The sequence below is a fragment of the Erpetoichthys calabaricus genome, chromosome 2 (genome assembly GCF_900747795.2).
Source record: "Erpetoichthys calabaricus chromosome 2, fErpCal1.3, whole genome shotgun sequence".
Classification (NCBI taxonomy): Eukaryota; Metazoa; Chordata; class Cladistia; order Polypteriformes; family Polypteridae; genus Erpetoichthys; species Erpetoichthys calabaricus.
Genome location: NC_041395.2, coordinates 106,718,735 through 106,746,598, shown reverse-complemented (window position 1 = coordinate 106,746,598; position 27,864 = coordinate 106,718,735). Strand labels below are relative to the sequence as shown.

The 27,864-nt window shown below is 39.5% G+C and overlaps 1 protein-coding gene across 1 annotated transcript; it reads left to right on the top strand.

Moving 5' to 3' along the window:
* Positions 1–27,864, top strand: spi1b (Spi-1 proto-oncogene b). The gene is made up of 5 exons (XM_028794268.2): positions 1–319; positions 1,960–2,053; positions 8,495–8,685; positions 24,941–25,097; positions 25,178–27,864. The coding sequence occupies exons 1-5, from the start codon at positions 296–298 to the stop codon at positions 25,492–25,494; spliced, it is 783 nt and encodes a 260-aa protein (XP_028650101.1). The 5' UTR covers positions 1–295; the 3' UTR covers positions 25,495–27,864.

Sequence of the window (27,864 nt, the reverse complement as noted above, 5' to 3'; positions counted from 1 at the left end):
GTATCAAACACATCTCTAAGAATCAGGAACTTTCTACAAAAAGTAAATACAGTCCCCAGCCACCTCTTCCAAAACGAACAGGGAACATTAGGCTTACTGTGTAATGTAAAAACTGGACAAGCTGGTGGAGTGAAAGGAGCCGAAGCCTTTCAGCTGTGGAAATACAGATTTAAGAAAAAAGGAAAGAAGAGTGCCGTGGAGAGCTGCACCAAGTGATGCCATGCGCTTCTGAAAGCTTCAGAGTCGCCCCGGAAATATCGCTTGGGCCTGAGACTTCGCTCTGAAGGCCTGCAGAATGGAAGGCTATCTCATCAACCCTGTAAGTAGACTTGCTAGTGGACTTATAGCATTGAAATTTCAGTATGTACAGGAGGGCACTTTGCCTGCCATATATTTAAAGAGAGTGTCAATTAGTTCAATGCAGAAACACAAAAGAAGGCTTTTGTTTGGGCTGAAAAAGTACAAATGCCAATTTCAAAGCAAGGCATTGCCTGTAAAACACATTTATAATGGACAAGGCTAATAATTGAAAACAATTCAGAGCTTAAATAAAATAAATATGATACAGGTGCCTACAGAATGGAGGAAAGCTCTTAATCATTAAATGAATGAAAAAATAAGAGGTAGGGCAAAAAAGTAGTGATCAGTGGTTCTAAAAGTTAAAAGGCAATGATTCAAAAGTTAGCTCTTCATCCTAAACTTTTTATATATTTATTTCAAATCAAAATAATGCATAGACTCATCTGTGTCATGTTTAACACAATGGGAATTATATAAAACAAATCAATTCGTTATTCCATAAAACATTGTGTTATCAGAAGTAAATTGGCAACTGAAATCTTGCAGTCAATTAGAATCGCTTGAAAGAAATGCGATACACTCGCACACCCACAGACCCAAACTTGAATTATTAAAATAAATAAAAGATGAACAGCAAATAAAAGTTAAAACTTATAGAGTCCATCTGCTGTATTGAAATTAACGCCACACCGGCAAAATAGCATCCGTTTAAAATGCACAGTAAAAAATAGTCTGCTGGTATTTAAAAATAATGAGTTAAGCTTTTCCGATTCACATAAAAATAACAAATGTCGCGCGGAGTGTTCACTTACGGAGCCTGAAACAATAAAATCTGTCCGTCGTAATTCAATTGTACCTTTAATGCCGATCACTTTTATATAACTGCAGATCTTTCTCAGTGAATTATTACACACAAAAATTTTCCAAGACAAAATAAGAATTGCAAAAGCAACACTCAATGCTCCAATTCTTTTAAGCGTTAAATGTCTTTTTTTTTCTTCACCATCTGTTGGTAAACCTTTATCTACTGTAACTGAAATCCCCGATCGTTTTTTCCCCCAAGTTATTCTTTATACATGTCTATATTCGTTAATATTCTATTTGAATTTCTTCTTTTCTTTTGTGATCAAGTTCATCACCAGTTTTATTTCACTTTACTGTTTTTTTACCTAATAATATGGCATTTAGGAAAACCATTTCGATTTGCTTGTAATTTTTTGTCTGTTTTTCACTTTGTTATATTTTAGGCAATGTGTGCGTATATATTAAATATTGTTTCTCAGGTTCTCGATCTTAAACGCTCCTTGCTAAATATCCGTTTCAGTTTATTTATGGCGTCCTTTATTCGCTTTCACTTTTACGGTTTAGTGCTTTTTTTTTTCTTTACTTCAGAGGATAATTTAGCAAGACTGCTAAAAGCGAGGGAACAGACAATCAGGAGCACTAGATGCCTTTTGGTCACAAGTTTAACGCTATCAGTTATGATTTTTTTTGTGCTTTTGTTTTGAATCTATTACACAATGCGGTATTTTAATAAAACTTTAGGGCGAGTCTTTTTAAACTGCACTGAACGAAAACTGCTTACGAATACAGTTGTTTGCCTGAAATCCTGGATATTTCTCTCATTTTTATCTCCATTCTGTTTCTTTTATTTAACAGCAGACAGAAGAAATGATCTACGATCCAGAAATGTACCGCCCTTCAGCTCACGACTACTACAACTATCTGAGCAGCGACGGGGATAGCCACGGAGGTGCGTAGCTCTGAAACGCCGGGTTGTGCCATCACTAGAAAGGGGGATACGAAATGATAGAGAAGGGGGTGCGGTCACTCGGGAACTTTAGCCCCGTTAGCCTGGCGGGTCCCCGGATGTCAACAGAGGGCTGGCGGGCAATAAAGGCGCACACGCTTGTAACACTTTGTTGTGGGAGGCACTTGAAGTCAAGGCCACGGCAGGTTGCGCAGTAAACCCTCACATGAACCTGCAATTGTGTGGCTGGAAAAAAAAAATGGTGGAATGAGAGTCCTGAAGGTGTCGAACTCGACATAAAAGTGTGCCTGGAGGTGACAGAAGTGGAGGACCCCTGGGGACAGAAAAAACGAAAGAGAAATCAGACCAAGGGGTGAATACTTTATGTTTTTCCGATAGAGTTGTACATGATATTGCATTTGCCCAATATACAGAGGATGGATAATTTCACTCTGAAAAAGTAAAAGCTTCACATTTTGTTGGTTAAACCTTTACGTGGCGAGTGCAATTGTGTATACTTGCATGGATAAACATGCACACCAAACGTTCGCTTACAGTCGCGATTCAGTTTTGTGTCAAAATGGAGTTTGCCCAGTGTGACTTCAGACAGTAAATGAGTCCAGAAAGTGGTTGTGAATTCGAATCAACTATCGTGTTAGACGAAAGTAATCAAAAATTTAGCAGTTTGTTCCTTGGGGATGGTTAAGGAGCGTGAATTCGGAATTGCAAGCATCTCCCTGTGTATTTTCAAGATGAGCACCTCCTGAGATAAGTTTGATAGTTAGGTCCAGCCATTCTAATGAACTTCTCTCCTGTTGCCGTCTCATCAGTTTATTTAAATGCAGTATTTTATCCTTCGAGTGAAAGGCCCATCAGTAAAAGTGCTATCAAAGTTCGTTTTAACAGTTTTGTAATAGGAAGGATTGCAGTGTTAAAGCAATTTAACGCTTTGCGGCCGACGCCTATACAAATACAAAACCTGTCACGAGTGAGTGAGAAAATGGAACATGAGGCAAGTTTCCTCCATGCCGCCTAACTGCAAAAATAGCCGTTCAACATCTGATTTGCAATCATGTAGAAAACTAACTAACCCCACTGTTGGAGGTTATTGTGTAGTGGGTAGTGCTGCCATCTCAGGGCACCGCTGCCCTGGGCTCTGTGCAGCCTGCACATTCTTGCCGTGTTTTCCTGCCACAACCCCAAAGATGTGCTGGTTAGGGTGATTGTCTATTTAATTATGTGTGAGTAGTCCTTGCCTTGGGCTGTATCCTGACTTGTATCCAGTGCTGCTGGGATAGGCTCCAGCCTCCTGAGACACTGAACTGGATTAGGTAAGCGGATTTGTGTAGAATATGAATCAGCCCTTGATGCGATGCCTGGTCTTTATAGGGTACACACTCACAACTGACCAATTCATAGTCACCAATCAATCCTAAAGAGTATTTATGGATTATAGAAAGACAGTGGTGTGTTACACAGGGTGTACAAGAAAAATCTGCTCATAAGCCCTAGCTCAAGTGCTGTTGGTGCAGTGAGGCACCAAGAAAAAAAATTCCTAGCAACAGATTCATTCTTGTCTTAGCAAAAACTGTCACATAAATGAAAAAACATGCTCTCCAAAGAGTCAAGTGTTCTGAATTAATTTATGTGTTTAAATAAATCTGTATCTTTGTATGTACTAATTCCGTATCTATCAATTAGTGTAATCTATACCTGCATTCAACCTGAGAATTTGTTCACAGTGCTCTGTGCCTGCACTCAGTGAAGAGTGCTATGCAAAAATAAGCTGTAACGCATTGTATCATATAATCATCCTAGGGATATGCTTTTTCTACACATAATTGCGGAGAATTTAAAAATGTTTATCAATATGATGAGCTAATTCTGAAAAATTAATTTATAAAAGAATAGATCTGCCTTGGGCGGCACGGTGGCGCAGTGGGTAGCGCTGCTGCCTCGCAGTTGGGAGATCGGGGGACCTGGGTTCGATTCCCGGGTCCTCCCTGCGTGGAGTTTGCATGTTCTCCCCGTGTCTGCGTGGGTTTCCTCCGGGCACTCCGGTTTCCTCCCACAGTCCAAAGACATGCAGATTAGGTGGATTGGCGATTCTACAAATTGGCCCTAGTGTGTGCTTGGTGTGTGGGTGTGTTTGTGTGTGTCCTGCGGTGGGTTGGCACCCTGCCCAGGATTGTTTCCTGCCTTGTGCCCTGTGTTGGCTGGGATTGGCTCCAGCAGACCCCCGTGACCCTGTGTTTGGATTCAGCGGGTTGGAAAATGGATGGATGGATAGATCTGCCTTGCTTACTCCTTTTACAGTTCCAGGGAGTCACAAGAACAGTTAAACTGCCCTAGGTGGGGCATTAGTACATGGCAGAAATTAGAATACTGCACACATACAGTACAAACTCATCCATCTTTCCATTATGGCAATTGCTTAATTCAGTTCAGGGTTTCAAGGGCTGGTGCCAATCCCAGCAGCAATGAGCACAATGTAGGAACTGGCCCTAGATGAAGCAGCAGTCTATTGCTGGGCACACATAGGCACTTAAACAGGCTTGATCATTCAAGGTCAATAAACCTGACATGCCTGTGTTTAGGATATGGGAAGAAAAACAGAGTGTCCAGTGAAAAAAAAAACCCAGGGAGACACTGGAGGAATAAGCAGGAATAAGTGACAGTGAAGCTGTGAGGCAGCGGTGCAAGCCACACATTTACTGTATTCCCATAAAGTGGGACAATTTAGGAACAATACCTGGTCTGACAGCTTGCTTCTGGAGAGTAAGAGGAAACTAATGTTGACACAGGTATAACAAGTACATTCAGCACTGAAGGCAATCCAGCCCAAAATGAGATGTAAGTTTTAATTACATGTTAAGTATAAAATAATGTAATACACCTAAGGAAAATAACTAAATGCTCATCTAGTTTCCTAATCAAATTATAAGCAAGAGATGACTGACAAATTCTGAATCCATTCTTATCATTTGGGTTAAACAATGGGGTTCAGTTGTTGAAATAAGCCATGGTTGCTCACACTTTCTACGTGCATAATCCAACAGCATACGTGCACAAAGTGGTTTTCTAGCCATTCTGAGAGCAGCGTGCCTGTTTCCCTGTAAGTCTTTACAGCTGCTAATTTGCATACAATAAAGAGCCTTTTGGTTTTAGTAAGATTTTTAAACTGTTATGCAAAGTACCTTCAGCATTAGTGTGGATTATTCCACATGGAATCACACAATCTTTGAAATCTAGAGAATTTTGAGCATAGAAGAAAAAAAACAAACATATTCTGTATACAGAAACATCTGGTGTTTAATAAGGCCTTTAAAGAAGTTTTTCGTGTTGAAGCACCTGCAGTCCTTTAATTCACTGCACAAGTCAGTTGTTTGACCAGTGATGTCCTCAATATTAAAAGTAATTCTTCTCAAACTGGGAGACTGACAGTGTGCTCTGACCCGGTGCCAGTTCACCTTTAAAGACCGTCAAGGGCAGTTTTGAAAATGCTGAAAAAAAATCATACAAGAATGAGTAGATATGGTGCAAGATTAAAAAATAAAAGAAAATAAGTACCCCAGGTAGTGGTGTAATAAGAAGTGTGAGGCTGAGTGTGTTATCAAAGTAAGGGAACGAGCTGGCTCAAGAAAGTTAAAAAACGAAGGGCAGGATACTGATGCAGGCGTGTCCCATGGTGTGTATGATGAGTATGTGTGTGTGTGTGAATTTGTCTTACTGAGGAACGTAGTCATTGTGGGTCAGTCCAGCAAGCTCATGCAAAACTGTGATCAAGTTGCACAACAGTTCTGCATCCGGCTCCATCACCATCTCAGAGTCGGTGGACATGTTGTTTTGCTAGACTCAGCAGCTCTGAGCTTTACGTACACACATTATACTAATTTAACTCTGGGAATGTCAATAATTTCTTGCTTTCTGTTTTATTTGTGATTTCTAACTTCACCCTCACCTAAATATTATAGCCAAAGACTACATAACAGAAATAAACTTAATGGGGCCTTCTTCACGATACTGTTTTTTTAGCCTTTTCTAGGGGAATTTTATCACAATTCTGACAAAATAACAATGAAGAAGATGTTAAGAAGAGCGGGTGACATTGTGACAAAGTGGTTAGCATGGCTGCCCGACAAATTCAGGACTCTAGGTTTGATCTCCAGTCATTAGTTGTGTAGAGTTTGCATGCTCTCTCCATGTGTGCATGAGTTTTCTTCTTGGTATTTTGGTTTTTCTTCCACTCCCCAAAGTCATGCAGGTTAGCTTGATTGGCAATTCTAAAATTGCTCCCTGTGTTAAACTGGTGCCCTGTACAGGGTGTTTTCCAGTACTTGTTTGCAGGATAGGTATGGGCTGCCCTCAGGTTTAAAAAGATTCTGTGTGTACGAAGGGGGAGTCAAGCTAAAGTTAGAAAATGGGATTTATTAGAAGATGGAACGAACCTTAATAAAACTGATCATATCATTTCCCAATGTAGTCTCCACCCTTCTCAATGCACTTGCGCCATCTGCCTCGAAGTGCCTGGATTCCAGCAGAATAAAGGTTTTTTGTTGTCCTCACAACCACTCGTGCACCGCTTTCTTCATGTCGTTATCTGTCTTGAATCGACAACCACCATAATATTAATAATGTACTAATATCGAAGTTTAGCTACATGATGTCTGAAAATGACCCAAGCAGTAACTATGATAAGTTCTTATTATCTAATACTGTATAGAGCGTGGGCTTGAGCACAATGAGTAATAATAAATAAAAGGCGTTTCCGTATTTATCACAAGTCCAGGACCAGAGTTCAAATGCCAGCCTCTTTATCGTCTGCATAAAATTTGTACTTTTCACTCTCATTCTCTAACTCCCCATGAATATGTACTGAAATAAGTGAGCTATAGGATGGACAACAGATGATGTCTAGTAACTGGACTATACAATCTACAGCTCTCTGTTGTGGTTTGTTATATGTTTTCTTTAAGTTTTTGTCAATCACATACACAAGCAGAAGTTTTCCATTATATTAGATATGTCATAGACCACCAATTCCAACAATGTGGGAGTAGGAATAAACCTGAAACTTAAATGGGGCATGGAGTCCTCCACAGTGTAAACAGGTACATGGAGGGAGAACAAGTGTAAAGATAGGAGAATAAAGGTGAGCAGGTGTAAAGGGGTGAAATTGAAAGCAAGAGAAGAATACAAATGGGGTGGATGTTGATAAGGAACACAGGTGAATGAGAATGAGAAAGATAAGGGGACAGTGGAGGACAGAAAAATAAAGAGAGATTAAGAAAGTTGGAGGGGTGATGGTGCTAGTGAGAGAGACTTTTTGTTTGTTTGGTGAGGTCTCTCTTGATTGTGTGTAGAAACGTAATTATTTATTGTATGAGCGCTCCTTTGGATTTAAAATTTGAGCAACAGGTAGTGTTAAAGTATGAAAACAAGAAAATAAGCACCTTCAAGTACAGATGATGGCAATGTTAATGCTTACTCTTGTTCGTTCTCTTGTGTCCTTTGTTGTAGCCTGCATTGGAAAAAATGTAAGATCATAAACTAGGTGGAAGGGAGGATGTGTGAAGAGAAACAAATATGTATATAGTGGGATGAAGACAGAGGGAGAGATTATACTTGATGTGATCAATGTTTTGTTTATGAAATAAACACGAGTGGGGAATGACATCAACAAATGAATGAACATAATTATACAAATATATATCTATGGGGGTTGTTCTGCCTACATTAAAGCTTATTTATTGCATGGCACACTCATGCACACACCTACATTCACACTGGGTCAATTTAGAGCCATCAGTTAGCCTAAGAAGTACATCTTTTGATGAGGGAGGAAAAATAGAGTATCCACACTCACATGAAGAAAATGGAAATCTTCTCACAGACAATGATGTTGTTATTAAATGCACTTGGGTTTTTTGAACTGTTAATCAACCACACAAATTACTGTGCTACTGTACCACCCTTCTTACTCTTTCTACATTCCTTAATTCTTTATATAAAGGAGATGCAAAAGATCTATGTTTATTCCTGTAACCTCACTTGAGTTTTTTTTTTTTTTTTTTTGCACTACCTTATTCCTCACACCGATATAGTAGCTTTTAGATGAATTGAAATCGGGAATCAAGGAGTGGAAGTGGCAAAGCTCATGTGAATGAAAGTAAAAAATAGATGAAGTGATGGGAGTGTGAGTATAGGAAGAATGTAAATTGTGGAGTGACAATATGGAAGAAGAAAGTGGGAGAGAAATGAAGGCCCCAGAATACACTGCTACTCTACTACTACTTAGCCCAATGGTAGAGACCAGACAGATGCTTACTAATCCTATAAGTTTCTTGGGAACATTATAAGTTGGAAAGGGGAGGAATCTAGCAAGAGGCCACTGCATTTTTGGAGCTATTGGGGCACTAAGCTTTGATTTACATTTTTTCACAGAGCACTGCTGGGACTATCATGCACATCACTTGCACAATCCGGAGTTTGAAACCTTCCCTGATAATCACTTTACTGAACTACAGAGTGTTGCCCCTGTGCACCTGCAGCAACTGCACCGCTACTCGGACATTGACCCCATGCACGCCATAGACCCAGGACTGGGAGGCGCGAACCTGGCAATAACTCCACAGGTGAGTCGGTGCTGAATGTGATAAAAGTAAGTGTTGCCCATAAAATGTTCAAGTCCATTTGTATATATGCACTTGGCATGTGAGTTCAAATCCAAAGGTTTGGCTTCACTGCTTTTAAAAGTAAGCCTGATGAGCAAGGTGAAAGCCTGTTTCATGGCTGTGTTCAGTTATAATACGAATGTGTGTTAATGACAAGGATCACACAGAAGATGGCTATTAGTTTTGTTAGAGATGCCATGGGGGAGAAGGATTTAAGTGTCAGCCAAAACAGAAGGTGATATCCTAGAAAACCAGAGTATACAGGATCAGAAATCTGAGAGCAGCCTGGCTGTCCAGCTTGCTCCTGTAGTAGTGAAATGTGAAGGACACAAAGAAAGAAGTCAATCAGAATGGGCTGATGGATCCAACTACTTAGGAGAATGAGAACCACCACCCTTGCTCTCCCCTCCCTGCCCGGCCCCCATGGGCACTTAGTGTTAAAGCAGCACCACATCCTGTCCAACAGGTTTGAAATTTCACTTCTGAGCCCAGCCTCTGCTCACTTTCCATTTCTACTCTCTAGTTCTGCTTTCAGTGAGGTTTGCAACTTGAATCCTACTCTGACCTTATCTGTATCGGTTATCAGCAGGTCCTGTGGCTCAGCGGCTAAAGAGTGTAAAACCAGACACCTTCCAGCTTAGCAACTTACTACCCAAACACATATAAAGCCTAGTCTTCTCATTTGTGGCCTTCATGCTCCATTGTCCAGGCTGGATCTTGATTTGCTTGTCTATGTGTGTCTCATATAAGCCACCTTGAATACCAATTTACAAGTACTCTAAGGCTAGTGGCCTCCTACATTCCAGCATGCATCACTTATCCAAATTGTTTGACAAATGCAAGCTCAATATCACCTCAGATAATCACTCCCTTTGCAACCTTGGACCAAGCTGCTTCGTCTTGTGCTTTTCAGAAAATGTTGTGGGGTAATATAACTTCCCAGTGTAAATCGCTGGTCAGTGTGATCCTGGGCCAGTTCCTACACTGGTAGCTTCCCAATTCAAATGTCAGCATATATCAGTTAATCAAATCACTACCAAGCGAGCACTTGATAGGAGGCTATGTGTCATGATAAGAGAATTTTAACTCTGTGCTTAGTCTCTCCCTGTCACTGCCAAGTTGATACCAGTTCAGCATCTGACTGTATTCTTGTGTGTGGCCACCTTTAATACTTTTACATGTAAACAGACAATTCCAGCACCAGTAACTTCCCAGTTTAAGAATCAGTGTGTACCACTTTGCCAAGTGATCACAATTGGCCTTGCACTTTATAAGTCACCACTTAACTGAATAAAAAAAGGTTAAAGATAAGTGGCTTCTACCTGAAGTCCCAGTTCACTCACTGACTGACCCATTATTCCATGAGCCACATTCATCTAATTTGTTTATGTACTCGAGAAGACATGACGTACTCCAACAGGTAAGCTTTGAGACCGGTTCAAGTGCATCTCAGACATTCATGGACAAATGTGCTGTAGGAGGCAGTGGAAATGTATAGACAGATTGTTTTGTGTGTTCCTGAGCCTAGTCATCTCTCCCCAATCTGTCCTTCAGAGGAAGTTGTGTCAACCAGTGGCTTCCTGCATCACTTAGTCAACCCTTGTCAACTATGTTATGCACTTTAGTGGAGACTATGTGACCTAGTTCAGTTCCACAGCCCAGCTGGTGGATCAGTGTATTTCTGAGTCAGGTCTCCTCACATCTTTGTGTTTGTCACAGGGGGTGTTGTGAATCAGTGGGAAAACATTCTAATTCATCACTTAACCAAGTTAAATTTTGTGGGTTACATGCTTCAAAGCAGTGCTTGTGATCAGGGAGCTCTAGTCAAAATCGAAGTTTATCTAACAAATGAATGTTGTGTCCTAGAACTAGACTTTATCTATCTCCTTGTGCTTTTTGGAAACTACTACGTGAGCACAGTGAATTCTCCTTTTAGACTGCTCCCTGCTTTTTTAGTCTGTTTTCCAAGCCCAATTTAGCTCTTTGTTTTTAGTCTCTTTAACTAGAAAACTATTCACACTCATTATTTTTTTAAAGAACTTTTCAATAGTGAACACCTTCCAATTATTATTCAGTGTCTTTCATTTTTTATTTTATACTATTGCCACATACACCAAAAAGGAGGTGCACCAAACTCACATTCTTCTGCTAGGGTCACTGACAACACCTAACCTACTCAGCACACTAACTGTTCAGCCCAGAGAGCTGGGCAGTTAAAAGGAAAGAAGAAATGTGATTTGTATTTCTTCTCAGGACAGAAAGGCGCTATACAGCCAGTTCACAGGCAGATAACAGCTGCAGCTTGGAGTCAGACTTTGCACAATGTTCCCATCTGAGTTTGGCTCACCGCACTCAAACTGCTCCCCCGTGGTCGAAATTTCGTAATTTGCTTCAAAAATACTCCCTGCCGAAAAGAGATAGTGGTCACCGCATCTCACTGTTAACCCTGCGTGCACTGGGCAGCAAAGCAATGGTTTTGCAAATCACTTCTTGAAGGTCTTAGAAAGGCCACTATACTAGTGGATGTGATGGGCTTCTGCATATGGTTCTGGAACAATAATCCTCTCCATATGTCATAAGGTCCATGGTGAGATCCCTGGACAGGTAGAACCTTGACCCAAAAGTCTCCATTTCCTTAAAGAAGCAGTGTCTAATTTAGTGTGGGTTGTGTTCTATTGCCATTTTTAGCAGCTGCCCCTGAATTTCATTGCATAAGGCAAATAAGTGGGTTCACAGTAGACGGTTACACAGGTTGCCAACAGCCCTGCAGTGCAGGAACATTTGCATCAAGTCTAAGTGGACAATCACATTTCATCCTGCACAGAAACATTTTTTTGAAATTTGTCACATCTGAATAAAAGTCTGAAAACATCTTGCAGTGGGGAAAAAAATAGCTACTGTAATGCCAAGTCTTTTGAAGGTGCCCATATAACCACTGTGACCCCAATGTTTGCTCAGCCCTTAATAGTTGAATTTTTTAGAAACCCCTTGGCAAAATCCCCCATTGGTATTAAGTCATGCTCCAACGTATGATGAAAGATCAGAAAGACCTTTGGAAATTCTAAATACGAGTAAAGCAGCATGAGGTTAGTGTCTACTTCCAGATAGCCGCCTCACGCAAGCAGAGTTACCCAACTCCCAGCAGGCCTGCAGGCAATTATGCTAACTCATCGTTCGCTGGCTTGTGGATTGTTGACCGTTACTGGGGTCTGATGTACACAAGCAGGGTGTCATTGAAATACAGATGGGAAGTAGAAGAGCTGCTTTGTAAGGCCATCCACAGAACAAGGAAACAAGCAAGACAAGGCTATTCTTTAGTGTCCCACTAATTCAGAAGTGGGATACCACTGCTGAACTTCACCTTCCTGAATAATTGAATGCTAAGGAACCTTTCTCCAACCAAACCAGTGGTTCCAAAGAAACTGTCCACTAAGTCTTTTGGACATAGACTAGCTTTTTAAAGCACAATGTAAATATTCAGGAATTCCCCAACCAACATCAAGGAATTAAGGAAGTTTAAAGTGAAGTTGATCTGTTTGTGTAGTAGAGCAGCATCATGTGTTTAGAAATTCTTCACTGAACTCATATATGCCCACCCACGCTGACGCCCAAGTACAGAGCGGAGGCATTGTTTTATTGTAGCTCCCCCATGTGGTACATTCTGAATAATCAGATGAAAGTGTAATTGAAAGGAAAAGCAACACTAGTATAGTACAGATGCTAAAGCTTTTTGGAAACTTTCTAGAAAGGGGAGACTGAATAGTGTGCCATGAAAAACTGACAGATATCTTGTTTCACGTCAAGGTTTTTGCTTTTCAGTTCCAGGTAGATAGAGATGGTTGCTTCTTTGAGTTTTGAAATTGAGATTAATCTTTACTGTTTGGAATTCAACAGAGATTATATACCTTAATAAAATGATGATGTATATTTTTTTCTGAATTTACAAATAAATATCTGACATAATGATTTTGGAAGAAAAAGTCCATATACTCACACATACTACTTCCCCTGAGGCAGTTATACAGAATACACATAATCTCCTCAGATATGCATGTGTAGTCTATACTGATGTTAATGTCATATCTCATTATACCTAACAGACATGTTTCCTCTGTCAAACCTGTCATATATTTCAGATTTATGTTTCCTGTGATGTGAGTATTCTTTCTCCTAGCATGTGATTGATATGTGTGTTTTGTGTTCTGCTTTGGTCTGAGTGTTGTTTCTCCTCCGGTTATGAGTCTTTTGTCACCTTTGAAGTGAACATTGTATTTTTTAGATGCAAGATATCTATGGTGATATGGATACATGGATAATTTATAGTGTATTGTAAAGAGTGTTCCATTTTTTTCATTCATGTATGTCATGTACTTTCTGCTGTTTGCATGTCTAGTTCTGTAATTACTTAATGGACAAATAGTGCTGGGCTCCATTTATGTTATCCACTTTCAAACTGTTTTGTGCCTTTATGCATTCACTATGTAATTAGTAAAGTTTATATTTGCATATGTATATGTATGTATATTTATATGTACTATATATACTGTATGTATATTTTTGCATTGTAACTGCACACATATCACAGTGCTCTGCACCTGCACTCACTAAACTGAGCTGAGTTGAATTAAATATAGGTATGATGAATTTTCAGATAGTTGTCATGCTTCCCCAATATCCGTGTCATCTCATTTACATGCTTGTCATGTGTTTTCATCTATGTATGTCAAATATCTTCTGATAAGTGTGTAATATCCATGTATGCATGTCTTGTCTCTTCTAATAGCCATATCATGCCTTTTCTGGTATTTGTCTGTGCCTTACATTTTCAGATTGTCTCAGTGTACAGGAACATGTCTCCACTAATATTATTGTAAAGTTTTGATACAAATGTGTTGCCCGTTCTGGCACTTGTCTAATGTCTCCTTCAACATGAGCATTTATTCACCTGAGCTTTCCATGTCCTTTTCTTTCAGAAACATGTGTCATACTTTCTGTTATATGTCTTTATCTTATGTTTTAGATTGTTTCCACTTACAGGCAAGTCACGTCTCTTCTAATACTATTGTCAGGTTTTGATACAAATCTCTTGCCTGTTCTGGCACGTGTAATGTCTTCTTCAACATGAGAATTAATTCACCTGTGCTATCTGTGTCCTTTCCTTTCAGAAGAATATGTGTCATATTTTCTGTTATGTAAGTGTCACGTTCATAAATGTGAGTCTGACTTCTTGACATGAGTGTCATGTATGTTTAGACATGTACTCTGTTTCCCTGACATGCATTTCGTCTCTCATTCACTTTCCTAACATGTCTTTTCAAGCATATGTGTCACATCTCCCCTGCTAAGAATGGGATATTCCTATTACGGATGGTATTTCTCATTTGAAATCCACATCCTCTTGGTATGTGTGCTTTGTCTCTACCCTATACTAGCTGACTGTCTCCACTTACAGTATAAGTGTCTCCTCCGACATGTGTGAAATATAGGTGCATAAATACAGTATATGCTGCATTCACCAGAGATGCTTCTGTCTGATGTAACGTGTTCTATGTCTTATTTGACTTGAATGTTACATGTTCACAGATACAATCAGTTTCATCTGTCTTCTCATAGGTGTGATGTTCTCTGGCTGCTCTGAAACACTTAGCTAAAGTGTTTCAGTGGGGAGACTGCAGAGTTCAACCACAGACATAGTGAAAGGGGAAGTTTAGCTAAATCTGACACGACAGCAAATTTGATGTTCTTTTAGTGTCGGGGGCGTAATCAGTAAGCTGGCCAGACATCTTGCCTTTTAAAGACTTCATGAGAGAAATGCTATTGAGAAATAGGAGAGACAGTTTCCTTGACCAGAGGCTTCTGTGTGACAAGCAGGGTCCTTCTGTCTTCATCATTCAGGGCAGGCTGGTTGAGCTCTGAGGGGCAATGTGATATCCTGCAAATTGGTACACATCAAAAGGAGCTGATAGGTGACCAAGCCACATTCACAAGAAAATGTAGCGAACCACAGTAAAGGTACTTAAGAAGGACAGATTTTAAATGCTTGCCCTCTCCAATTTCACATTCTAATGAAATGTGACATACTGTATATATCACAGGAGACGGAGACAACACAGCGCACATACCAGGGGGTACGTGACATATGTATCAAAACAAATAAAGCACAGGTATAAATAGACATGTGACACAAGTATCACAAGACTTAATATTGACAAGAGATACAAGCCTCATAGCACACACTTCAGATGAGACTGAACACATGCAGTATGTAAGAAGAAGAGGTCAGTGTTCTAGAAGACAAATATATATCTGTAATGAAATGGGAAAAGACATGATACCCATAACTGAGAACACATGGAAAATGTGTGTCAGCAGTGACAGAGCACACACATCCAAGGAGCTTTGACTAAAAAGACCCAACACACATTCCACACAAATCAGAGGTTACATGACACACATACTCTGTTAGAAGAGATTTGTGCAGTCCTGGCCAACTTACTGCTTACATCCTCAACTTAAAATGAAGAGCAGATCTGCTGCCCTGTCAGATTTAGCTAAACTTCCCCTTTCACTGTGTGTCTGTGGTTTAACACTGTAATGTTCCTACTCTTCTGGGCTTCACTGTAAGCTCATTTGATAATTACTTCAAAAATAGGTGATGAAAAACAGACGGACATAGAGAGGAACAGAGAGATTGAGATGGTGTGAAATTGGGTTATGGTACTGGCCCCATGTTTTCATTCCAATTAATTTATAGCCATTCATCCATTTTGTAAACTCACTTGTTCTAATATAGAGTCATCCAAACCTTGCAGCCTTTGACATGAGGCTAAGTAGAATGCAAGTCAATTGCAGGGTATTCTTATGGACATACCCAAAGTCAAGCCAAATAGATTTAAGAGTCTACAAGTAACTTAAACTGAAACATACCAAGACATAAAGCATACCTTGATGTACAGTAAGTGTGAAATTATACATATGTTGTTGAATGCTGGCAGTTACTTTAACCTGTTTATTTTCACAAAATATGTACAGTATGTGATGACCGTTATACACCTCTAATTGCAAAAAGAAACACAAAAAAAAATCCCTAGCAGGCTCAATACAAGACTGATTGTTATGCCTCTGGTGGGTGGCTTTCTATTCACTAAGTTCAGAAAACTATGTTCATACCTGTGCTCTAGTTAAGCTACAGTATTTATTACCGTACTCCTGGATGGAGAGTCTTGACTCCAACTCACTTAGAGCTCCTGTTAGATGTCCTGTCTAACCCACATTTCTTTACAAGTACTTATCCATAGTCCAACTGTTTACTGAAAAAGCAGAAACATGAAATTTTGTGGTTTAGGTTCCATGACCTTAGCCACTGTGCCACACTGCCTGTTCTGCCCTGTAGGTATTGCTTCCTAATAAATGGTTCAAATGTTTTCTAAGTGGATACCTGTCCAATGACAATGATGCGAAATCTGGAAAGTCCAAAAGCAATCAATGTAATACAGAAAGTGTGAGAACATGATGTCAGGAATGAGCAGGGGATAAGAGCCAGAAAGGCAATGAAGGTCATAATACCAAAATATTACATGCAAGGCAGAACTCAAAGTCAAACAAAACTCAGAATCCTAACTCCCTAAACAGTCTTTATTTTTAACTAAAAACACAGAAGATTTTTTCTTCCCAATCCCGAAATGTAGTAGCATTTGTAACGACTAGGTCCCAAGCTCTAAAAGAGTTCCAAAGCACATTGTCAAAAAATGCCCTCTAGAGGGGCCAACCAGCTAGAAAGAAGAGCAAACGCAGAATCCTTATATATAAAAATATTTATTCTTCACAAGAAAAATGCCCTGCAATACTGTAAAGCTGCAAAGAGCACACCAGGCATGCCAATCCAAAAGCAAACAAAGTCCCAATGTAGTATACAAAGAGAGGTAATTCACAAGTTGAAAACACAAGAAAACTCGCTGACTCCCATGCCGGTTCAAAATGAACTGCCAAGAAATGTGGGAGACCCTCTGGGTTTATAGTGCAGAGGGCAGTTCTTAATGGTGATCACCCACAGCACACATAGAATGTCATACAGGCAGCCTACATACTGTACAAAGTCAGAAGTCAAAAAAAAATAAGGCACACAATAAACAAAAGTAACATTAACATAAATAAAGCATCAGGAATGAACAAAATAGACATAACACAAGAATCTGAACCCCAGCTGGGGGGTATCCTATCAGAAATATAACAGCAATGGGGTATTGTCACTACAGTAATAGTAATATGGTTGTGGCAATTCAAAATCATATATGAAATGGTGACACCTATTATAAAAAAAACAAATGCAGAATAGCAGTGGCGTCACCACAGTGACAGTAAAAATTAATGACCTGATGAATGTGACGGTGGCGCAGTGGGTAGCGCTTCTGCCTCACAGTAAGGAGACCTGGGTTTGTTTCCGGGTCCTCCCGGCGTGGAGTTTGCATGTTCTCCCCGTGTCTGCGTGAGTTTCCTCCCACAGTCCAAAGACATGCAGGTTAGGTGGATTGGCAATCGTAAATTGTCCCTAGTGTGTGCTTGGTGTGTGTGTGTGTGTGTGTGTGTGTGTGTGTGTGTGTGTGTGTGTGTGTGTGTGTCCTGCAGTTGGCTGACACCCTACCCGGGATTTGTTCCTCCTTTGTGCCCTGTGTTGGCTGGGATTGACTCTAGCAGACCCCTGTGACCCTGTGTTAGGATATAGTGGGTTGGACAATGACTGACTGACTGAATATAAAAATGCTAAATGCATGCAGAAATAGATCCCACATAATCTGATACTTTCAAATCATAACATTAAGGCCTCTTCCTAAAAGAAGTTGTACAAGTATAATTCCTTCACATTGTACTATTTTATTAGCTTTAGTTTGAATAACATCATTATAGTTATGTGTTTACATCACTCATGACAGAATTTGCAGAATAAAACCTTGTTGGATTTGTGATTATCCTTTGAAAATGGTCCAATACTTAGAAACCTCACCATTTTTAAAATTTTGCTGGGGGTGATAGATATCACATAAGATGAATATTGTTTAGCCGCGGACTGTTTATACAATGTACGGCTTTTTTATTACCACATTGGTTGTATATACAGTATTATTCATTTCTCTTGAGTTTTCTTCACTCTTAACTGTGTTGCAAAAGAAAACCCTTTAACACCAGAGCCTTTGGGATTGCTTTTTGTCATGAATCTGTGTTTGGGTGTCCAGGGATGTTCCATTTTTGGACTATTTACTTTTGTTTTTGCAGTTTTTTTTTTATTATTGTGGTTCAGATGAAGCCCTTTCACATTGTGTGTTTTGGTTGGTGGCTTCAGTTTTGTGATGCTATTCACAAAGTCACAGATAAATCTTTTATAGTAGTAAAAAAGTCATGTGACAAACTGTACCATGGTTTCCAGCCTATGTAAAATGGTTATGTACAGCTTCTGGCATTCAAACTTTCCAGGCCACAATAATAATAAACAACTTTGAGATATGGAGAGTTGCTGTAGCACCAGAATCAGTGGGGGAATGTTTCCATTACAAATGCTTTCTATACTGGTAATAAGACTTATAAAACAGTTTTCATACTTTGTCAAAAATGTGCTATATGACTGTTCATTACAAACCTTGGATGAACATTCACCACAAATGGTCAAGGCACTGGAACCTGATTTTCACATAAATTAAGATAGAAAGTACATAGTGTCATCTTGCCAACACAAAAACATGTACATTATGGAAATTGAAGACTATATCAATCTGATGTCTTTTCTAAGTGGGTTGCCACATACTGAGCATATACAGCACATGATGATCCTAATAAATGCATTTTGCATAATGAATACAGGGTCAAGCACTGCTTCTCCTCTGTTTCAGAGTCCTAAGTTTGAATTTCAGTCTGAGCTCTGTCTGTCGTGAGTTTGCATTTCTGCTTGTGTCTGCACGGGTTTTCCATTAACATCCAAACGTGTCTGTTAGGTTAATTGACAATTCAACATTGCACCAGTGTGAGTGAATTTGCCTTGTGAACTAGTGTTCTGTTCCCTTCTTGCTTCCAATGCTGATAGCTCCTTTCAACACTGAACGGAGAAGTGGGTGATGGATGCATACACTACACATGTACACATTTATACATACACAACATTTAGCTAACTTAGTGAGCGATATATTTTTTATTTTACTTAATATTTTGACTAACAGCCTTTTTCAGCTGAATAAGTCTTTATGCCAATGTAGAAAAAGAGAAAATGTTCACATATAAAGAATTTTTTTCTTGTGCAAACTGATAGTTATGAAATGCAATGATTTCCTAAAGTATAGTTGGCTAAAATAAATATAGAAGGAATTATTGATGTTTAAGGCAAAGTGAAAGTTCAGATTGGCTGTTCCACTGGTGCTTTAGTGAAAGATCAAATAAACTACAGCAGGAGTTCACTACATGTATATACTGTAATTGTGTTCCTTCGTTTTATAAATACAGTACATAACGCAGTAGTAGTTCATAAGCAGACTTGTAAACTACACCAGAAATAGCTTTATCTCAGGATATACAGTTACTGTCACCATTTCAATGGTAAAGAAAAATATTTTTAGAACCTACCTCGTACACTTGCTTGAAAGTTTAAGCATTTGAAACTAGACAAAAGTAAATATAAATTCCTTGCTCAGTGTGTTTTATAAATATGCTTTCAATGTCCTGAACACAAAAAACAGGAATTGGACATTAGAAGCATTCTTTTGTCTTGCTAGAAAGTATTTAACTGGAAAATTTCTAAATGTTTATAAAGGTGGACATGTATATTTTACTGCCAGCTTTAATACAAACGTCAACTCCTAAGCTTTGTTGATGGCACGACTTTGGCCTTGTAGTTGAGATGCCCTTGACTAGACACTGCAGGGCTCCTTTTTGAAGACACAGAATTAAACTGTAAAAAGTGAGCACAGTTGCAAATCTGACACATCCATTGTCACTAGCTGGTACACTCATATTGCCTTTTCAAAAATAATGGCAACTGCCAGAGCTCCTGATGACTTCTCACGAATGCGCAATTTTAACACAACTTGGGAATAAATATAGCTGATGGCTTTAAAAGACATTAAATACAATTTTTCATTAATTTTGCATAATAAAAATAAACTAATTTTGCATGCATGGCTGTTTCCTGCCTTGTTCCCAGTGTAAATTAGATTAAGTGGTGTTGAGGATATTATGTTATGTTATGCATGAGTTTTAAAAATGTGCTTTATTCATAACAAAGGGATTTTTAGATTACTTTAATTCATGTGAGCAGGGCCCAGTAATCTATGTTAGTTTTTTTTCTTAGTTTAAAATTCTTGATAATGTGATCCAGTGCATGAAGTGGAATGAAATTATTGGTGGCACTCTATTTCTGGCAGTACAGTGACATTTGATCAAATAGTTGAGGGTGGACTTTCCCTCTTGAAGATTTCAGAAGTGTCAGTGCACACTGGTATGCTAAGAAAACCAAGCTGGTATGGTGAAACATTAAATAAACATCGTGATACAATGACAATTGATCAAAGTTCAGGGAGTCCCTGTGAAGATTTCTGAAGAGGTGCTGGTAATCACCAATACACTAAGAAGAGATGCCAGTACTCTTATGTCGAAACTGGAAAACGTGCAGGTACTGCGTACCAGGGAGTACCGGCCTGCTTCCAGCATTGATGTGATCTGGAAAGGTGTCCAGTTGACCTTTTTAAGCTATGTTGTCATTCTGCTGCTTGCTTGAATATGGCTTCAGTCTTGAGTGTGTATCTTGTCAGTGATTTAGATATTATGCAGTCATAAAGGTTTAAAGCTAGAGTTCTCATTTAATGTGAAGTAACAAGGCAAGTAATAATGCTACATTTTAAATTAATTCTTGGAAAGCTTATAGTTACTGTACATTACCGTGCACTTAACATACCAACACACTTTAGTTTTTACAGTGCCTTTCTGTGGTACACATTATCCCAAGGCATGTTGCATTTATATAACTATTCCACAACTGTTTGCTTACAGGGTGGTACGGTGGCGCAGTGGGTAGCGCTGCTGCCTCGCAGTTGGGAGACCTGGGGACCTGGGTTCACTTCCCGGGTCCTCCCTGCGTGGAGTTTGCATGTTCTCCCTGTGTCTGCGTGGGTTTTCTCCGGGTGCTCCGGTTTCCTCCCACAGTCCAAAGACATGCAGGTTAGGTGGGTTGGCGATTCTAAATTGGCCTTAGTGTGTGCTTGGTGTGTGGGTGTGTTTGTGTGTGTCCTGCGGTGGGTTGGCACCCTGCCTGGGATTGGTTTGTGCCCTGTGTTGGCTGGGATTGGCTCCTGCAGACCCCCTTGTCCCTGTGTTCGGATTCAGCAGATTGGACAATGGATGGATGGATGTTTGCTTACATTGGAGCATAGGTGAATTAAATGTGTCTAGAATCATTTGGAACCTTCTGATATAAAAGGGCTTAATTGGACTCCAGCCTTAGATTAGATTACAACTTTATTTGTACCTTTCAGGGAAATGTGGCTTTTTACAGAAGCTTATTATTAAATAAATGAATAGATAGATAGATAGACTTACACATACTGTGGTCTGAACACACACCAGAATGATTAAAAAGGAAGAAAAATAAAAAAGAACAACCTCTGACCTGGTTACAGAAGTTACAGGCATTATGCAGATGTGTTGCTATTGGCATAAAGGACACCCAGTTTTTTTATGCACTTCTGCTGAATAATTCACTGGTTGAAAGTACTCAGTGTCAGCATGTCAGAAAGAGGATGTACAGCATTGCTCATAATGGCACTTAGTTTTGTTTTAACTCTGTCCTTTGCAACTACCTCCAGGGTGTCCAGAGTGCATCCTATAGCTAAGTCTGCCCTTTTAATACACTTGTTGATTCTGTGGGAGTCTCTGTGATGTTACCAGCGTAGTCCATCACAGCATAGTAAATCACACTGGTCATCAAGCAGTTATAGAAGATGTGAAGTATGTCACTACCCACATTAAAGCAACACATTATCCTAAGAAAACAGAGCCTGCTCTGCCCTTTGTTGTTTAGTCCCTCTGTGTTTTGAGACCAGTCCGACCTGTCATTGATGTGGACCTCCAAGTACTTGTAGGAGTTTACCACCTCTACATCCCCACATGGAATAGTGACCAGACATAGAAGCTCTTTGGTGCGGTGAAAGTCAATAACCAGTTCCTTGGTTTTCTGATGTTAAATTGCAGACAATTCTCTTTGCACCAAGAAGTAAAGTTCTCCACTTGACTCCTGTACTCTGTCTTATCCCCCATAGTGATACACCCCATAAGTGCAGAATCATCTATGAGAATTCCTGTAAGTGACATGACCTGGTGTTATATTTATAGTCTGAGGTGTACAGAGTGAAGAGAAGGGGAGACTGGCCTGTTCCTTGTGGTGCTCCAGTGTTGCTGACATCCATATCAGAGACGCAGTCCTTGAGTCTCACAGACTGCAGTCTACCTGACAGATAGTCCATTATCCAGAACACCATAGGCTCATCCACCAGCATATCTCTGAGTTTACCCTTTAGGGGGGATGGCATTGCAGGCATGGGGGAAATCAAAAAGCATAATTCGCACAGTGCTGCCAGCTTTGTATAGGTGAGAATAAGCTTTGTGGAGCAGACAGATAATTGCATGCTCTACTCCAGTCTTTATCCAATAGTCAAACTGCACTGGGCCCATGTGATCTACCACAGGAGAACTTATATAGTCCAGGGCCAGCCACTCAAAGGTCTTCACGATGTAAGACATGCCACTGGTCTCTAGGCATTAGGTGAAGAGGCCCCTGCCTTCTTTGGAAGTGGAGCAATGCAAGATGTTTTCCACAGCAGCAGCACTTTCTGGAGCCTTAGGGATAGACTAAGTAGGTGACAGAGGGTAGCACATGACCTTGAGGACTGATTCCTTTTGGTCCCGCGGCTTTTCCCTGTGTATAGCTTTCACAGTTGTCACCTTACTTCGTTTTAACTGATGGACAGCCCATACTGATGGTCACAGGTGGACATGTCGCTGGCCATTCCAATTGACATCATAGGAGTGGTTGATGTAGAAGGGATAGCAAGGGGAAATTAGTCACTGGAAGAAGTTGGCAGTGGGAGGTAAAGTCTGTTAAAAAAACTTCAGCACATTAGCTTTGTTCACATCTCCTTCTAGCACCTGAGTTCTGGATGACTTGAGTTCAGTAATTATGCCATTCATTTTCAGACATCTTTCATGTTTTTCTGAGTCAGTTTGTTTTTTATTTTAGTTTTTTAATGCTCTCCTTCACTCAGCTTTTTCTTTAGCACTTACTGGGTGCCCTTCAGAGCCTTATTGTCACCAGATTTAAATGCTCTTTTTTCTCATTAGGAGACTTTTTAGCTCCTTAGTAATCCAGGGTTTGTTGTTTGGAGAGCAACTCACTGGCTTTGTGTCAGCACAAAAGTCCCTCAATATCATCCCCTCATGACTCGTGCATCATTTCCCAGTTTGTCATTTGAAAGCAGTCATTCCGAGCCATTTCAGCCTCCGGGTTCCACTTCCTCACTGTCCTGGCGGTAACAGGTTGCTGTCTAATAACAGCTTGTAGACAGAAGTAATACAAATCAGGTTGTGATCAAATTTGCCCAAAGGTGCAAGTAGTTTACACTTCAAGGCATTTTTTAACATTTCAAAAGACCAAGTCCAGCTTGTTAATTCCTGAAGTGGAACATGATACACACTGATAGAAGTTTGTTATAGTTCTTTCCAAAGGCACATGGTTGAAGTAACCACATATTATAGCTGCAGGGTCAGAATGATTGTCTACCTTAATTAAACAAGCATTTTTTCCAGTTTTTCTCTATTGGTGTCAATCCAAAAACTACAAACTTGGTTTTCTAAATTTTATTTGAATGTATCAAGGTTTTATGTACTGTATATTACTAGAGGATCTTTTTTTTTCTTGGTTTTAAGATATGCATCATCATCATGACATTCATTTTACTGTTCTGATTATTTAAGCCATTATTTAGTTTAACACTGAAGACTTTCTACATTTGCTATACACTCCACTTCATTGTTATTTGTAACTATTAAGGTAAAATTAAGGTGAAAACTCCACATAACAAACATGAATTAATAGAAAAGTGACAAAAGAGAATTAAGCTATGGTAAAATGTCAAATGTTTCTACATTTCTTATAAATGCAAACCTCACACTTAAGCACTTTTATGAAGTAAGAAAGAAAAAGACAGATAATTACATTTAGAGGTAAAATGACTGGCTGATCATCATGCTGGAGCCTGCAGCCACAGTGAACCTAAGTACTGAACTTAAGGACAATTGCTGTTGACTGCAACCAGAATTTTCATAAAATTGATTCACAGATGATCCTGTAATGCCTGCACAATAAATCAGAACGAATCGATTGAGGACAAGGTGCAGAATTCTACGTAGTGATTTGAACCCAGTTTCTTGGAGTTATGATGCAGCAGCACTAAGCACCACACTGCCCTACAAGAAATGTCCAAAATTATTAAAACCACATTGAATAGACTTACAAAGATTAATAGGAGGCCAAAAGTCAGTGTGTGCTGTAATGAAAAAACAAATGAAGGGTGGATGCAGCAGATAGAACAAACAACGGGGGATAATTTTTTTATAAAGCTTTTTGTCTAAAGTCGAAGGCCATTAGAGAATTCCCTTTAAAAATGTGCCTCAGCATACTGATCCAAAGTCTCCTTTGTTTGAAAAAGTGTGCTGATTTCCCCTTAATTTCCACCTGTGTCCTCAAGTACTGTATGCATTACACTATTTAACTGGAAGAATTCTGCCATAAGTCAAATTTATTTCTGCATTTGAGAGTTTTGAAGACCTAGATTAGGCCCCCATGTTTTCTTCACTGTTAAAGACTGAACAGGTCCGTGCCCCTTAGCCTGTCAGAGTAGGTCAAGCCTTTAAGTCCATTGTTGTCATTGTCCATCTTGATTCTGGAACAGAGACCAGACTTATGCAGGGCTCCAGTCTAATTATTTTACAGAGTTGACAGAGATATATGACCTGCATGCACATTATTTCCTTCTTATAAATACCGTAACCCCGAACAAGGAGTATGACACTCATTCTCAGTTCTTGAATAAGGTGGTGGAGGATTTTGTTGTGTTTTTTTTCCTAACAGCCATGCCACAGATGCCTTCTATCTTGCTTATTCTCACATTTTACCATTGATTTTCAGGTACAGTACATACAGAAGTACTGCCTGGCCTACCCTCCTGTGGTCCAACCCAGCTCAGATGAGGAGGACCTAGAGAGAAGAAGCCCCCCTTTTGAGGTTTCTGATGGAGAGAATGACCTGACAGAACACAATGTGTGCATGAGCAATGCCGAAGCAGGTGAGTGAGTTGGAATAGGCTAGTATTTTATGTCAAGTTGAGCAACAGCCATACAGACATCATCTCTTTTGCCTCCACAGGCAGCAAAAAGAAGATCCGTTTGTACCAGTTCCTGCTGGACTTGCTGCGAAATGGGGACATGAAGGAGAGTATTTGGTGGGTGGACAAAGAGAAAGGAACATTCCAATTCTCATCCAAACACAAGGAGATTCTAGCCCATCGCTGGGGGGTGCAGAAGGGCAACCGCAAGAAAATGACGTACCAGAAAATGGCCAGAGCACTAAGGAACTACGGGAAGACAGGGGAGGTGAAAAAAGTGAAGAAAAAGCTAACATACCAGTTCAGTGGGGAGGTTCTGGGCAAGGCACCCACTGAGCGGAAGATGTACCCACATTGACAGAGTTGACCGTCCCTTTGTAAAGAACAAATGTGTGGACTCTCTGGGTAGCAAAACAAGGACTAAACCATTTATTCTTTTTTTGTTTTAAATTAAAATCAAATATATATTTAATTTTATTCTACTTCCAGTAAGTATCTGATTTCTCCAGAACCTTTTGGTGGTAAGTACAGTAAGCCACTTTCAACTTTTGTGAAACTAGCACTGTGCAGCAAAGCACAGCAGTTTATGGATTACCCTGCAGGACATTTGAATCTATGGTTTGTATCACATGGACCCTCATTTTTCTTGTAACATACCCCGACTATAAAGTTGTGTATCCAAGATTCTAGGACTGTTAAGCTAAATTTGTCAAAATATGTAAGTCACCATGATTGTTGGGTTGGGATTGCTAGCAGAGAATTTTGTCTCTAATCCATGAAGATTGATGGCATATACCTGTCAATAATTTCTCCAGCATGACCATTTAGGCATCGTTCAGATTCTGTTTTCAGGCCCCTGCTTCTTTCTGCAAGTTTGGATAGCAGCCATCTTCACATTTCCTGCAAGACATCTAGACTGCTGGGATATACCCCTCAAGTTTTGTTTTGTCTTACGTGGAATCTCAAGTTATTGTATTTATATGATAAGATGTTTAGAATTTTATGGGATGTTGGACAGTCTAAATTCACTTGTAAGACACAGGACCTTTTCTATATCTTTCGGACTCTGAAGCATTGAGAATATTTAGCTATTTCTGATGGATTCTGATTTGCCTTTTAAGTCTCTACATATAATGAGTATCATCTGACAGACTCTCCTTTCATTCTTGGATATGGTCTTTTTATGGGATGTATTGCCCAGTGTCTGAAGTTTTGTTAAGGACATGTTTAGCTATGCCCTTAAATCTCTCATTACAGGGTGTAGAGAACGTTGCCCTATTCGTGGAGACTTGCGGGTTTTGTCTGTCAGATTTAGAATTCCCTTGTAAGATATTTCAACGGTTCAGCTATTTCTGTCAGATCCTCATTTTTCTTGTAAAATTCGAAAGGGGAAGTTGAACCTTGTTGACCTATTTGCTCAGAACAACAACCAGCCCTAAACCCTTTTTTGCACCTTTTTCTTCGATATTAAACATATGTATTTTTTGTAATTTCATGAGCATAAAAGAAAATGAAAAACATGCATTTTCCCACCAAGATCAAACTTTTCTAAAACACACTAAAAATCTCATTGATTTAGCTCATGCCAAACAACAAAATTATACTTATAAACAGTATAGCTTTAAAATATTAGCTTTTCTGATACTTCTCGCCAGTACATGTATATCACACGTACTTACAGTATATTATTTAGCTATTTTTGTTCATCATTTTCTATTGCTCTTCAAGAGAGAACATATGAAGCGGATGCACATCTGTTGCACAGCTGTTTGTGACTCCCAAAATTTCACCATGTAAGTAAAAGAAAATTTGACTTAATATTAAAGCACTGAGTACTTCATGAGAAGAAATAGAGATTAATATTTTATTTACAAGACTTTTTGGACTTGAGTAGAGGAATAAGTATGTTTATAAGGTACATAAGGGTGTCATGTGGGGTATCAATGGTGAACAAGGGGTAGACTAAGCTTAGTAAAGTATATAATTTTTTAAAGACAACGGAAACAAAAACAGTTTGAGTGTCAGCACAAGGCTGAGTATGTGTTATAATGAGCCCAAATGTCAAAAATGATAAACCTATTGAGCTATGCCTGTGATACCTAGATACCACCTGCAAAATTCAAAATCATTGGACTTTGTCTCACGGAATTTGATTTCACTGGATTGTTGGAGTGTGTCTGTTTGACCCTGATGTTTTCTTCTGATTTATTTTTTTCTTTCAATGACATTCTTGGTGCATTTCACACAGTGTGATTTCTCCTCCAGGATGGTTTGGACTGTAATTGCAAGGTGCTGGCCTCCCCAGCAAGGCAAAGGGATATTTGGACATGTCTGTTGTTCGTGAGAGACCCCAAGACTGCTGAAGTATGTCCTAAAGACTGCAGTTTCTTTGGTAGTACCTCAGTAATGTTACATTAAATTTGGGACAGTTTTGGTATTCTTTCAGTTTTGATGTCTAAAGTTGTGCTGGATTTTCAACTCAGTGGCTGGGATGCAAACTATAACAATCGTATTTAAACAATTGGGCTTTTGTATATATTGTAGCAGTGATGATGTAGAAAACGTGAAAGGGTTGCAGGCTGACATGGAGTAGCTTGCACTCAGCAACAATATTTCCTAATTTATCATTATCGCCTTTTTTTGTAGAGAACAAGCATTAAATACAGCAAAGTGTTTCCTTATGGGTTTGCCTTTGTCTTCTCACTAATAAAAAGATTTGTGTTGTGAA

Excerpts from the sequence above, each read along its gene's own strand:
- spi1b (XM_028794268.2), top strand. The coding sequence starts at position 296 with ATGGAAGGCTATCTCATCAACCCT. Across the intron at positions 2,054-8,494 it reads CGACGGGGATAGCCACGGAG|AGCACTGCTGGGACTATCAT; the intron begins GTGCGTAGCTCT and ends ATTTTTTCACAG. Across the intron at positions 8,686-24,940 it reads ACCTGGCAATAACTCCACAG|GTACAGTACATACAGAAGTA; the intron begins GTGAGTCGGTGC and ends ATTGATTTTCAG.